The sequence below is a fragment of the Muntiacus reevesi genome, chromosome 6 (assembly GCF_963930625.1).
Source record: "Muntiacus reevesi chromosome 6, mMunRee1.1, whole genome shotgun sequence".
Taxonomy (NCBI): Eukaryota; Metazoa; Chordata; class Mammalia; order Artiodactyla; family Cervidae; genus Muntiacus; species Muntiacus reevesi.
Window position 1 is genome coordinate 11,850,004 of NC_089254.1, and position 15,447 is coordinate 11,865,450.

A 15,447-nucleotide genomic window follows, 5' to 3' on the forward strand; every position below is an offset into this window, starting at 1 on the left:
ATGACAGCATGCTACCACACGTGAAACACTTATACAAATTGGACTATGAAGTTTTGCCTCCTCCACCATATTCACCTCTCACCAACCGACTATCATTTCTTCAAGCATCTTGACACTTTTTGCAGGGAAAATGCTTCCACAACCAGCAGGATCTAGAAAACACATTCCAAGAGTTCTTTGAATCCCCAGCTACAGATTTTTATGCCACAGGGATAAACTTATTTCTCACTGGAAAAATTGTGTTGATTGTAATCATTCCCATTTGATTAATAAAAATGTGTTTGAGCCTAGTTATAATGATTTAAAATTCACCACCTGAAACAGAAATTACATTTGCACCAACCTAACAGGAGAAAAATCTCTGTAACATTTAATCAGGCAGATTTCTTAGGTTGGAGGCACAAATCACAATCTTTTAAAAAGGAATAATTTGGACTTCCTTGAAAGACTTAGGAAAATCTAAAGGCAAGCCACAGGTTGAGAGAATATAATAAATCATATGCATATATGATCTGTGTGTGTATCTATAATACATACATATGTCGGGGGAGTGTGTAATTTCCTTAGTTCTGTCTCACTGCAGCAAAAATTTGAAGCGATGAACGGACTAGTGTTACAGCTCAGTTTTATTCAGCAAGCAAAGGAAAATATATCATCGAGGTGTAAGAGCGGGCCAGCCCAAAAGAAGTGAAGAGAAGAGAAGCCAGCGGCTTAATTTTGGCTCCCCTTTTTATGTGTTTTCCTCCTCCCCCTGAGCCTGTCCTATGTAAACTGGGCTAGCCAGGAGGGCTGTTTGCTTCATCTGAGGTTCTCACTCAGGTCCTTGGTCCTTCCTTTGTTCTATTTTTCCTTTCTTTGTCTTTTTGCCACTACTACTTTGGACTCCTGTTTCCTATCCTAACTACCTAAAATATATGTATCCAGAATATATAGAAAATGATTACAACTCAGTGATTAATTTCCCAAAGAAAAATAACTTGGATGACAAATGAACACTGAAGCATGCTTTCATAGTCCTATTTGAAACAACATAAAAATATCTCTAAAAATATATTTAATTACTAACATCCAAGTATAAAAATTTTGATGTTTAGTGTATTTGTACAGAGAATGGTAGAGTATTTCTTTTAAAATTGTAATTGAAAATATTAAAATATTGTAATCAGAAATGTTAGTTGCTCAATCATGTCCAACTCTGTGAAACCCCATGGACTGTAGCCCGCCAGGCTCTTCTGTCCATGGAATTTTCCAGGCAAGAATATTGGAGTGTGTTGCCACTTCCTCCTCCATGAGATCTTCTGAATCCAAGGATTGAACCTGCATCTCCTGTGTCTACTGCATTGCAGACAGTTTCTTTATCCCTGAGCCACCTGAAAAGCCCAATCAGAGGAAAACATCAGTTCAGTAATATAACCAAAATTAAGCAGAGTTACTAACCAAAATAATGAAGTTAAATAATATATGGAAACTATATTATGGAGACATATTAATTATATTTTTAGAAAGATAGAGCCATATATTAGTGTGAAAAGATTTTAAAAAGTGAATATTAATTTGTTGAATAAGAAACATAGTATCAATGAGGATGTATCATAAATGACTATATAGCAATAAGTAAATGTCTTCCATGATTTTCTCTTTATATATTTTTTTCTTACAGGAATTATATTGACAGGTATTTCCCCTTGAGTATTTCTTGAGGCCACATCCTTCCTCCTACCATCTTTCTCCAAACTTAGTGAGCTGATTTACCTCTCCTTTGTTTTAGTTTTTCATTGTAAAGACACAGACAAAAAAAAAAAAACTACATTTTTTTCTCTTCTTTTTTTTTTTTAACCTTCAGAGTCATAGTAACTTAGCAAAAAGTCAATGCCTCCTTCTTATTTACTCACATAGAGTATGCCATACCTCAAAATGTTTTTCAAATAGTTTTAGCATTTTAAAGAGACTGTAACTATGGAAATGATTTTAAAGTTCAGTGTTACAGAAAATTATGACCTTGCTTTCATTTTGTAGGGTATCAAAAATGTGTAAAGTACTAGAGAATGGATTACATCTGTTTTGTCTTCTCCTAAAGTGTTAATTTTTTGTGGTTCTTTACTTTTCCTCTTTCCCTTTGGTCTGTGGCTGCAAAAATCACTTTAATTGCTCAGCTAACCTTTCCTTCTACCCAAGCATACCTTTAAAAAAACAGGTAATATTATTTTTTTGAGGCTTGCTATACTCTGATGAAATATGAAGCTTATTTACTTTCCTTAGCTTCCTTTTTTGTTGGAGAGTCTGACTATACCAGTTCTCTTTAACTTTCGTGTAGATTTGTTATTGGGCGAGAAAAACCAGGACAAGTGAGTGAGGTTGCCCAGTTGATAAGCCAGACGCTGGAACAAGAAAGGCGCCAGAGAGAGCTGCTTGAACAGCACTATGCCCAGTATGATGCTGACGACGATGAGGTAAACCGCGCTTGCAAACATTCTTCTTCCTTCATTTCTTCTTACTACATCCCGACTCGATAAAACTCTCTTTACCATATAGCAGTAAGACAGATCTTTGCAGTTTTTCAAGGAGAATGTGTCAGCTTCAGTCTTACAGAAAGGAAATATTACTTGCATTTGTTAATAGTTTATCAATCAATTAATGGTATCATATTTACAGTATGAAGTCTTCTGGATCAAATAAGTCCTCTTTTACCATATTATTAAAATACATTCATTGAAACAAAAAAAGGGTAAAAATACCAAAATATAAATACTAGCTATCTTGGATTTTTCTCTCTCTGCTTTGTATTTTTCAATTTTTTTCCAGGTTTTCTACAGTAAGTATGTAACAGGGAATACTTTTTAAAAAATCAGTAAACATTTTGAATGAAAAGACACACATACATACCCAAACATACACAGAAAGTACTGAAAATTGCGAGTGTTTTCAGATTTTCTTCCCCCCAGGAAGAGAAAGTTCTTTGGATCTGCTCACTATGATTTGTGCTAACATAATGCAGAACAAAGCTTTTCCACCAGTGCATATTCCATAGAGTAGATCCATATTGGAATAATTTTGCATCCTGCTCTCTGTAAAAGATCAGGCAAATGAATAGAAGCTAACCCCCAAGTGAAAACGACTCTCCAGAACCCTTGTGTGTTGTAATATAATACAGATGCTGGTCTATTTCTAATGTGAGTGCCAAATGTACATTGATATAATGGGACAACATACTTTTTTATAAACATGTTAAACATGCATATGTTTCGCATTGACATGTCAAAGGATCCGTCACCAATGTAACTGCAGTGTTTCATGCTCCATAAACACGGTGAATACTCAGGTGAAATAGATATTCTTCTTTATACCAGCTGATAGAAGGACAGTTCAACTTCATATGTTCAACCTCTACTCAGCTGAATATATTATTTCTCCAGAACTGTTTTGGTTTCTAGCAGGGACCTAGTGAAGATTAATAAAGAGACATTCAAATATTTTTCATGTATTTTTAGTGTGGAATGTTTTAACACAAATGTATATTCATTTTTCATTTGTTTGTAGTATAATGAGAATGTATGCTCTCTTTATTATAGTAGAAAATTTTTTCAGTGGTGCTTCAGTCAACTATTGATCTAAGAATAAACATCAGACTATTCTTCACGTGAGTGAATTAGTTCCTTAAAATTCTATTTAATTGATTTAGTTTTTCACCCTCAGAATTCATTTTAAATGGCAAGTATTTTTTTGAAACTAAAACAGTGATTTCCTCAAATATTTGAACTTTTATCTTCCCTATTTTTCAGTTCTCTGCACAAGAATCTTGTGTTTTATCAGACACTGATTTGCTTTGGCTGTAAGCCTGAATTAGGATTGTAGAATCATTGCAGATTTGGCTGTTACCTGCTCACTCTGTTAGAAAAAATTTGGATTTGAGGTTCAGGGGAGTACGGGTGACATCAGGTGGTGGAAGGTGAGGAGGCCAAATTTTCCAGTCTCTGGATCTGTGTCTTTGCTTAAAAGTACAGGGTCAGTTTCTCATATTCCATGAAGCATGAGGAATAAAGCATCAGATCTAACAAGGAAAGAGGGAAAAATCAGATATTTCTTTAATTAAGGCTTCCCAACTGAACATTTTAGATCACATACTACATATTTCCTCCAGTTATTTTGAGGAATAGATCACATTGATCTGCCAAAGTTTTCAACCTAAAGTTTTTTTTTTTTAATGTAAGATTTTCTCTAATAATTTGAATAAATGCATAAGGAATACTTGTCATTCAATTTTTATACTTAGAAATATACCATATGGATTTTGTTTATTTCTTTGTATACCTGTTTGTGGGGACTTCCCTGGTGGCTCAGCGGTAAAGAATCTGCCTGCAATACAGGAGACCAACGTTTGATCCCTGGGTCGGGAAGATCTCCTGAAGGAGGGCATGGCCACCCACTCCAGTATTCCTGCCTAGAGAATCCCATGGACAGAGGAGCCTGGTGGGCTACAGTCCATGGGGTCTCACAGAGTCGGACATGACTGAAGCGATTTAGCAGCAGCAGCATGCCTGTTTTCACAAGGAAAGCAGAGTTGATTGTCACCTGAGCAGACATTCTCAGGGGCAAGGAGGGTAGTAAATAAATATTCAGGGCCAGGCACTTTGCTGGGTGTCTTCCCTACATGATTTCAGATCATCTTTATAACAAGCAGAAGAGAATCCCCCCCCCCTTTTTCTAAAGATGTAATAATTGAGGCTTTTTCTAATGGTATAGCTAGTGGCTGCCAGATTAGGATGGGAACAGGGGTCTCCTGGCTCCGAAGCCTGGACTCTTTGCCACACACTGCTGATTTTGAATGGAGTAGACTGGTGTGTCTGTCTGTATCTAGGCACACACAGAGTCACTGGGACTCAAGAGATGCTGCAAGGAGGATTCCTGTTTTGGGTAATGAAGTTTCTTGTTCTGGAAGAATACCTAGGTTCTGGAATTCTTCGTTCTATAAACTTCTATTAGTAGGGGGATCGAATACTTGAAGAGTTATTTTATAATAGGTAAATACTTAATCCAGAAGTAGCCTGTGAAGATAGGGCTTAAATGGAATAGCTGAGTATACAACTATTCTACAAAAAATCAGAGTTTAGTTTTAGGTTAAACTTTTTCTTCTGCCTGCAAGATGTTGAAATAGAAAGCAGGTGCTTGCTACACCAAGTAGCCTTCACTTTATCGAAAAGGTCAAGGAGTTCTTTCTCATTGCTTCTTTCTCTCTCATGTTCCTCTTGGACATATCCTTCTCTCTTTCTTCTGTGTTACACACTGCCTCACCAAAGCATGCCCAGCTAAAACCAACCATTAATTTTCTGTGTGTTGGAGAGATGAAAGGTCTGCTAATAGTGAAAATCCACTTTGTGTAAACATGTCAATTTATTTACTTGATTTAGACTTATTTTTTATTAGTGCTTCCAGATGTTTTTTAATTGATTTGTGTTATGTCCTTATTTTTTATTTATTCTCTCTCTGTGTTAATGAAAAGTAAAATACATAATGAAAATGAAAATAACCAATACTGGTTATCCAATGAGCGATTTGCATGGTCCTTGAATAATTTATTAATTTCATATGTAATTGAACAATTTATTGATTTATATATCCTGTTAACCCTGAATTGTGTAACCAGTCACTTGGTTTCTCGTTTTTCTTACCATTTATAGAATCATCTTGTGATTTCAAAGTTAGAATCATTTTTATTTGGTAATATCCCCCATGACATTCCCTAGGCCAGCCAGGAAAACCTCTAATTAAATGCAGAACGACCAGGTTCATGCAGTTAATTTCCAGAGCCAGCACTTAGATCAGCATTGTCTACTGAAGAACAGAGAACTCGGGTTTTGGTCAGATAACCCCAGGTTGATTCTAACTTGGAACCTGTCACATCGACAGAGGGGAGCTGCTTGCTTGAACTGCCTATAAGGAAAACATTGCACTGTGAAGAAATATGTCCTGAAATTGTAAAAGTACAGTGGGCCTCTTATCAGAACCATATTGAAGATTAAGAATACTTTACCATGCGTTGTGTGTGCTTATTTGTATCTGTTGTAATAGTTTAATAAATTAAAAGTCATACTCCAGTAGAATTTAAAATACATAGATAATCCCAAAACTTCATTTAAATTTCTGAATTTTTTGTTTTTTTCCTTCAAATATTTAAACTGGAAGAGTTTAAAATATGCGAATGCCCAATTCAATTTGAATTGCATTCCTGTTTCTGTTCATTCTCTGTTAAATATTCTGATTTTTTTTTTTAAGTTAAAATGGCTCTGCCTAACAGCTGAAAAATAAAATAAAGGATCCTTTAAAGAGAGGGAGATGTAAATCTGAACCACTGAAAAATTTTAAATCTAGATCTGAGTGTATCTGTGATAAGGTATTTTACTTCTGGATTTATAAAATTGTTCATTTCTTTTTCTTTCTTTCTTTCTTTTCTTCTTTTTTTTAAAAAAAACAATCTGAAAGGTAACCATGGAGGATTTCAGTAAACCCCTCAGACAGTCAGCACTATCTCATGAAATTCTGAGGGTATAGTAAATTTTTCAACTAGATTTTATTTTCAGTAACAAATTTTATTTCCATTCATATGCCACAGCTATCAGTGTTTACCTTTTAAGGTGAGATGATGTAATTCTGACATATGTTTTATGTCACAGGAGTCATGTATCTGTATTTTGGGGACTTCATTTCTATCAAAAAGAGCAAAATGTAATGCGAAACACTGTGGGCTTAGATTGGAAATGAAATGTGAACTGGTACTGTACCACTTTTTAAAATTAGAACGTGTGTAATGGTTGTTCACATTAAAATGAGTTATTTTACATACACTTTTAAAATTATATGATTATTATGCTTTTGCTTCTTTGAATGTTAAGACATAATATTTATTAGACTTTGAAGTCTTAGATTATAGATGGCATTTCAAGCCTTTTTGTGTAGTAGTTTGTAGCGAGATTAATTATCACTCCAGAAACCGAGACTCCTTCTCTTAAAATATAATTTAATCTTTCTTTCATTATTTGTTTTTATTACTAGAAATTATTATTATCACAACTACATCATGACAACATTAGTTTATTTTTTAGAATCTTTTAAAGTATTGAATGCAGCTAAGAGCAGGTGCTACATGGACATATATTTTTATTGCTTGTGTTAATATGTAATAATTAGAAGCAGAAATATAATGGAAGTTATGGTTTGCATAAGAGTTAAAGGTTTACAAAAATGTAATTTTTATGTGAAAAAGCATTAAAGGGATAACATTAAATTTGACTTCTGCTATTTGCTGTTCCTGTTTGGAAGCAGGTTGTGTTGTCCGAACAAGAGATTGCAGTTACTATGGATGGCTTTTAATAATATGCACTGGCTTTATAACTGTTTACATGGTGGAAAAACTAAGAGTTTGGGGGTGTTCTCTTAGTTCTTGAAGGTTTATGTTAAAGTAAGCACTGGAACTTCAGTGTTTTTCCTTCCTTTATATTAGGCTACTGTCTCTAGTGTAGGGAAAAGCCTTTTTTAATTTTTGTTGTCAACCATTTTAGAACACTGTGGCTGAATTGCAAGGAGTGTCTGGCAACTGCAATAACAATAACAACTATTTCCTAAAGGTTTGTTTTTTGGTGGAAAATAATGCTTATCTTTACCTTCCTGCTTCATGTGTGAAATTAAAAATTCTGTGTCTTATTAACTAGCTCTGTGCTCAGAAGAACTTCTCTAGAACCATGTGTTTTGTATGTTGAATAACAATTTGAAAATAATCACCCCAAAAATATTATTTAATTCTGAAACATAGCACACATTTTAGTCCCAGGTTCTGCAATTTTGACTTACTTCTTAATATTTCACCATGGATGTTTTTTAACCCCTAACATTTTAAATATTTTGTAATTCATATTAAGGAGAAGAAAAAGATAACTAACAATATGGCTGTATGATGTTTATAAAATACAATATTAGACAGCAATTTAAATATATCATCTTTAAATTCAGTGATTATTTCTTAGAAAAGGATCATTTGATAAAGTTCTTAATTTTTAAAAGGACTAAAGGCATATATCTTTCAATTATAGTATGATTTGTTTACATGACATATTGTAGACATACTAAAATGTATAAAAACATTTTATACTTTAAATAATAAAATAATTCTTACTATCTTTAGCTGCCAGTAACAGTGATAGAGTAACTTAGAAATGGGAAGTCAGGTGTATTTAAAAGGGAGATTGTTTTATGGTGATTAGAGGAGCCAGAAAAATAGGAGAAATACAAAACCTTTCAACTTGTATGCAGACTCCAATTTGACTGGACTTTTAAAATTATTATATTTAATCATACCCTTTGGTTTATGATCTCCAGATCTCTACTAGTGGTCATTGTCATTGAGATCCAGAATCATAAGGTACTTGGAAGACATTCAGTTAAAGATTGTGTTCATTTTTGGTCTTATAAGCAGTGCACTGCCTGCAAAGTGTCTGCCTGCAACGCGGGAGACCAGGGTTCGATCCCTGGGACGAGAAGATCCCCTGGAGAAGGAAATGGCACCCCACTCCAGTACACTTGCCTGGAAAATCCCATGGACGGAGAAACCTGGTAGGCTACAGTCCATGGGGTCGCGCAGAGTCGGACACGACTGAGTGGCCTCAGCTTCGCTTTGAAGCAGTGCACACGTGTGCACACGAGCACACACGCTGAAACGCAGGGTGCTCGGGAGCTGGCCTGCTGCTCCGCGTGAAAGGTCCTCTCTAGCAGGACTGTCTGTGTGTAGAGACGCTGTTATTTATAACACTGAGCAGAGACAGGAAGATGGAGAGTGTGAAGGGGACTTAGAACAGAAAACTTTGCCTAAATAATGCCATCTTTTTGTAGCCCATCTTTGGAGGTTATTTTTGTTTATTATAACTCCAGTGATTTGAATATGTTTTCTTCTTTTCTGTCCAACTACCACATTGTCATATTAATGACCCAGATACAAAATATCAGATAAAATTTAAATTAAATTTAAATTAAATTTCTCTCAGATTACAGACTTTGTACTTTCTAGAAACCATTCTAGAACAATTCAGTGATGAACTGCAGAGTTAGCAATGTTACACCAATGCCATAAAAACAAACACAAATGACAGCATTTTTCCAACTTTAAAAACATCTATGAGTTGAATTAATTTTTTATCAAAAAGCTCTAAAATGCTGAAATGCACAGTGAAAGTTGGGCCTTATTATCCCGGGAAACTAACTTTCCAGTGGGCCACAGGGCCCCTGTGGTTCCCCATGCTTTTGCATCTCCTGTTTTCTCTACCTTGAATGCCATTCCCTGCACTCTTTGTTGCTCTTGTTAATCCTCTTCACCTTTCAGGACTCTGTTTAGGTTTCATCCATTCCTCCAAAAGCTTTCCTGGGCTCTCTCAGCTGGGCTGAGGGCTGGTTTTTACTCAGTCAGTAGCACCTCGTGTAGCTTTCCCTACCACTTTTTACCTACCACTAGTTTGTAATTTGGAGAAGGAAATGGCAACCCACTCCTGTGTTCTTGCCTGGAGAATCCCAGGGGTGGGGTCGCACAGAGTCGGACACGACTGAAGTGACTTAGCAGCAGTAGCAGTTTGTAATCTCTTCAATGGCAGCTTTCAATAGCTGGTTGACTTTTAATACATGCAGGGATGAGTGCAACTCTGGGCAGTGAGAGGAAGCCAAGACATTGAGTCGAAGTGAATCACTCAAATGATAGTAAGATGAAGAGTGGAGAGAAGAGTTAAATGAGGAGAATGACGTTTAGTTACGGACATGATCTGAAACAGTGAAGGAAAAACGGCACAGAATACAGGGATGAAAGCATCTAGCTAGGAATAGATTAGAAACTGAAGATAGGGAAAGGACTGAAGGGATAAGCGGTACTTGTCTTTGGCACTTTGAGGGTTAGCACCTTTCTGTGGGCTTTTGATACCACATTTTAATTGTCTGGAGAGACTATGAATTTACAAAAAGACCTTATCTTTATCATATTGCGCCAAAATCTTCTGCATGTAAAGCCAAGAAAAAAAATAATTAATGCATATTTCATTCCTTGAAAACCTTTGGGACCTTGGAAATAGCAACCTGGTGACTCATAGTGACATGACTTCTTTTTAGTCATAACTGAATAAACATGTAGTAGAAACAGAATAGTTGGAATGGCCTAAGTGATACCAAGATCTATATTGCATAGATCTTCTCCTGCCCATTGTATGAACTTAGAAATATCCTTCCATCATAGAAATCGTTCCTGATACCAGGAATACAGTCAAACCTTTAGAGTGTGAAATGTATATAATGAAGTATATGGCTTTGGTACCAACACCAAATAATGAAAAAGAAGATTTGTAAGTTATTCCTATTCAAAAGAATAAGAAGTTCTTCCTACTCAAAATAATACAAAAAATCCTAAACAAAATAGTAGCAAACCATATTCAATAACATAAAAAAGATGTCATGGCCAAGTTGAGTTTAGCCAATAATGCAAGTATGGTTTAACACTGGAAAATCAGTCAATATTGCATCTGACATTGTATTGAAAGGCATGAAGAAATAATTAAAGAAAGAAATTAGAGAGAAATAACAGTTATCATTACCAAGAGTTATCATAAGAGTTATTATTACCAAGTGATTGTTTGGAAAATCTCAAGTATATATACAGAATATACATTACAGATAGAATAATGATTTCAGTGAATTTGCTGGATACAGAATTAATATAAAATATTAACATCTATTTCACTGTACCCACATAGAGAAAATATAATTTATAAGCTATTTACCTTGTTAAAGGCAAGAACATGGCTAACAAAAGATAAGTATGACCTTCATGGAGAAAAATACATTTTATTGAACTTTATTAAAGAAAGCTTGTATAGAAAGACAAAAAAAAAAAACCTTTTGTTGATGGTCTAAGAGACCCAATAGCTTAATTTAGTCAATTTTCTATAAGTTAATTTATATATTCAATATGATTGAAATAAAATGATTCTAAGGAATTTTTAGATGGAATTTGATAACCTGATGCTCAAATATATATGAAAGAATAATGCACCAGAAATAGCCATAATATTTCACATGGTATTTATTATTAAGAGATATTTATTATATTAAGAGATATTTATTATTAAACTGTAGCAAGTTAGAACCTAGGACAAAAGAATGGACAACTTGGTCAATTAGCTCAAAAACAGACCCTGCCACATAAAAAATTTGTTTGTGACACAGATAACACTCTATATGAGTTGAGAAATATTAGGCTTTTCAATGAAGGGTAAATGGTAAAATTGCAATCCTCATCTCAATCTGAGCTCAAAAGTTCATTCCAGATGAATTATTACTGAAATGTGAAAAGAAAAGCTGTAAAATTTAGGGTTCAGTATAGAAGAATATCTTTATGACTTCAGTGTAAGAAATGGTTCCTTACATGAGACACTTAAGCAAATCCATAAAGGAAACATTTGAGAAAATTGAGTGCATTATGATTAAGAACTTCTACTTATCAAAAGAATGCTTCTGTGAAAACAAAAAGACATACCAGAAGTTGGAAGAAAATATTTGAAAAAAATAAAAAACTGAAAGAAACCTATATAAAAAGTCCTCTATGAGCCAATGAGAAAAGTCTACATATAGACTATTGACTTAAATAGTCATATTGTAGGAGAAGAGAAATCTGAGTGGCCAATGAGCACATGAAAAGATGCTCAAACATATTAGGAATCAAAATGTAAAAATTAAAAGCTAAAATGAAATACAATTTTCCATCTATTAAATTGATTTAAATTGGATATCTTAAGTTTTGGTGGGAATATGGACTAAAGAGAACTCTTCTCTGCAATAAATATAAATTGGCCCATTCACTTTGAAAAATGATTCAGCATTATCTAGTGAAGTTGACTCAACAATTATATTTCTTAAAATAATACCTTAGTAAAATTCTTAAATTCATGAGGTGTTGTAGTTGTTGTTCAGTCACTCAGTGATGTTTGACTTTTGTGACCCCATGAACTGCAGCACACCAGGCCTCTCTGTCCATCACTATCTCCCTGAGATTGCTCAAACTCATGTCCTTTGAATCCATGATACCATCCAACCATCTCATCCTTTGCCATTCCCTTCTCCTGCCTTCAGTCTTTCCCAGCTCAGGGTCTTTTCCAGTGAGTCAGCTCTTCCAGTGAGTCTTTTGTACAGGTGGCCAAAGTGTTGGAGCTTCAGCTTCAGCATCAGTCCTTCCAATGAATATTCAGGGTTGACTTTCTTTGGAATTGACTGGTTTGATCTCCTTGCTGTCCAAGGGACTCTGAAGGGTCTTTTCCAGCACCACAATTTGAAAGTATCAGTTCTTCAGTGTTCAGCCTTCTTTATGGTTCAACTCTCACATCCATACATGACTAATGGAAAAACTATAGCTTTGACTAGTTGGCAAAGTAACGTGTCTGCTTTTTAATATGCTGTCTAGGTTGGTCATAACTTTTCTTCCATGGAGCAAGCGTCTTTTAATTTCATGGTTGCAGTCACTGTCTGCAGTGATTTTGGAGACCAAGAAAATAAAGTCTGCCACTGTTTCCATTTTTCCCCATCCATTGGCCATGAAGTGATGGGACCAGACTCCATAATCTTAGTTTTTTGAATGTTGAGTTTTAAGCCAGCTTTTTCATTCTCTTTCACCTTCATCAAGAGGCTTTTTAGTTCCTCTTCACTTTCTGCCATTAGAGTGGTGTCGTCTGCATATCTGAGGTTATTGATATTTCTCCCGGCAGTCTTGATTCCTGCTTGTGATTCATCCAGCCTGGCATTTCACATGATGTACTCTGCATATAAGTTAAATAAGCAGGGTGACAATGTACAGCCTTGACATACTCCTTTCCCAATTTGGAACCAGTCCATTGTTCCATACCAGTTCTAACTGTTGCTTCTTGACCTGCATACAGGTTTCTCAGGAGGCAGGTCAGGTGGTCTGGTATTTCCATCCCTTTAAGAATTTACCACAGTTTGTTGTGGAAGCGCAGTGTAATATTCTTGTAACAGAAAAGAACTAGATACAACTGATACCTCTATCAAGAAGAGAAAAGGTTAATATATTGAGGTATATTCAATGGAATGCCATACAGAAGATGGTTCTGCAGTTCATAACAGAGGGATTTCAGGAGCCTGTAATTAAAAGGAGAAAGGCACAGAAGAATACATGATTCCATTTGTATGAAGTTTAAAATCATGTAAAAATTACTGATACATTACTTAGTCATACAAAAATATAGTAAGACTAAAGAGAAACAAGAATGATAAAAATCAGCAGAATTATTCTGTAGGGCAAGAGACTAAACTACTATAGAATCAAGAGGCACACAGGGAGGATTATAATTGAAATGCAGTGGTACTACTCCTTAAGTTCTTAGTTCGTTTGTGGTGGTTATATCCTTATTTCATTGTATTTTTGTATATTTCATAAATATTTATGTCAACTCAATATTTAATTAAAAAAGTTAAGATTTATCATGTCCAATTGCTTATATTTAACATATAAGGGTATAAAATGAATATGACATGATTCCTGCTCTCCAAGGCCCTATAAAATCACTTCAAGACGTTGTGTCTCCAAGTGGGACTCTCATAGTACTTCTTTAAGATTGCAAATTTCTCCACCCAACCTCGCATCTGCTGGAACTGAATATGCACTGCAAATGACCTAGGGCTATGGGAGTTTGTGGGAAGGGTTAGGTATAATCAGGGCTGGAGCTGTCCAGTTTAAAGATGCCAGGAAAACTGACAAGAATACTTTTGAGTGCTGGTATTGCAGACACTTTTCAAGAAGAAATTGTTGTCACAAACCACCAGGTAGCCATAATGAGGAAAGAAGTAAAATTATTCTCCCTCAAAGGAAATTAAAAGTTTGAGAGTACATTTATTATTAATCCATAGAAATACCACCAATGATATTTTTGTTGGTCTTTTTGTTTACTATAAATTCTGTAGCTGTAATTTCTAGATCTATGTGATAATCAGCATTTTTGCAATCATATGAGTCAATTTTTATATGAATACACCATATTTTCCAAGATTCAATTAGTTGTACAATTAAAGAATTATGGAAATAATACTAGGGTGCCACTTGGTCAGTGTAGTTGTTCTCTTCTGCAGATTAAAGATTCAGGAAAATACAAATCTCTTAGTCTCTTCCCACAGCTCTGCTGGCATCAAAATAAGTGCTTCATTGTTTCCTTAGCAAGTAAAATGAAACTCAAGGAAGGCTGCCAATTTGAAATTGCAGTGTGACATTTGAATTACAGAGGTCTACTTTGGTCTCTTGACTGTTTAGTTCTAGATATCAGTGGGAAAAATAGGGATCACTGGTTCCCTCCTCATATAGAATATATTCATCAGAGACTTAAAGACAATGACATTTATATCTTAGTAAGTAGCTATCATTTATAAAGAGGAATTGAATTAGAAATATTGAGTCATGGAAAAATATACTTTATACTCCCAGGAAGCTTAGTATTTTGCTGTGGAAACAAATATATATGGTAAAGAATTTAAATCATTTTCAAAGCAGTCTATCAAAAGACCAGAAAACCATAGTCTAAAAGAATCATCACAACAAAGGACACACAAAAGTAAAAGCATGAGTTTGAGGCTTGTGCTTTCAGTTTTTATTTTCAAGAATGTGTTTGTTGTTATTGTTTAATATGTTTTCTGTAACTAAGAAGCTGGGCTAACACTGGATGAAGTCAAGAAATAAAAAGATCAGTTTACCTGCAGAGTATATGAAAGGAGTAACGGTTGGAAAGTCTTCAACAGAGTAAACTGAATAATGTTATAGAAACTTCAAAAATCAGCTGAATTTCTGGGCAGTTTTGAAATTAACACAATATTGTAAAGCTACCTTACCCCAATAATAATAATAATAATGATTGGGAAACAGTTCTCTCCAGGGCTCTAACATTTCTGAGGCATTGACTACTCTTTGTTCTAGACTATCTGTTCAAGTCCCCTATGATTATAGAGTGGAAGTGACAAAGAGATTCAAGGGATTAGATCTGTTAGACAGAGTGCCTGAAACATTATGGATGGAGGTTTGTGACATTACAGTTATGGTCCTAACAGAACCAGAAGATATTAAGAGGTGTCAAGAATACACAGAAGAACTATACAAAAGAGATCTTCATGACCCAGATAACCATGATGGTGTGATCACTCCGCTAGAGTCAGACATTCTAGAATGTGAAGTCAAGTGGGCCTTAGGAAACATCACTCCAAGCAAAGCTAGTGAAGGTAATGGAATTCCAATGGAGGTATTTCAAATCCGAAAAGATGATGCTCTGAAAGTGCTGCACTCAATATGGCAGCACATTTGGAAAACTCAGCAGTGGCCACAGGACTAGAAAAGGTCAGTTTTCATTCCAATTCCAAAGAAAGGCAATGCCAAAGAAT

At 35.1% G+C, this 15,447-nt stretch overlaps 1 protein-coding gene across 7 annotated transcripts in view; it reads left to right on the forward strand.

Moving 5' to 3' along the window:
• Positions 1-15,447, forward strand: part of PPP1R9A (protein phosphatase 1 regulatory subunit 9A) — a 326,505-nt gene that overhangs the window by 229,558 nt on the left and 81,500 nt on the right. For 4 of the 7 annotated variants that reach the window (XM_065939108.1, XM_065939106.1, XM_065939112.1 and 1 more), the window contains exons 6-7: positions 2,315-2,450; positions 7,554-7,619. In XM_065939108.1, coding sequence (XP_065795180.1) covers positions 2,315-2,450; positions 7,554-7,619 — 202 coding nt within the window. The remainder of the gene's footprint in view (positions 1-2,314; positions 2,451-7,553; positions 7,620-15,447) is intronic. The other 3 variants (XM_065939110.1, XM_065939113.1, XM_065939111.1) reach the window with 1 other exon arrangement.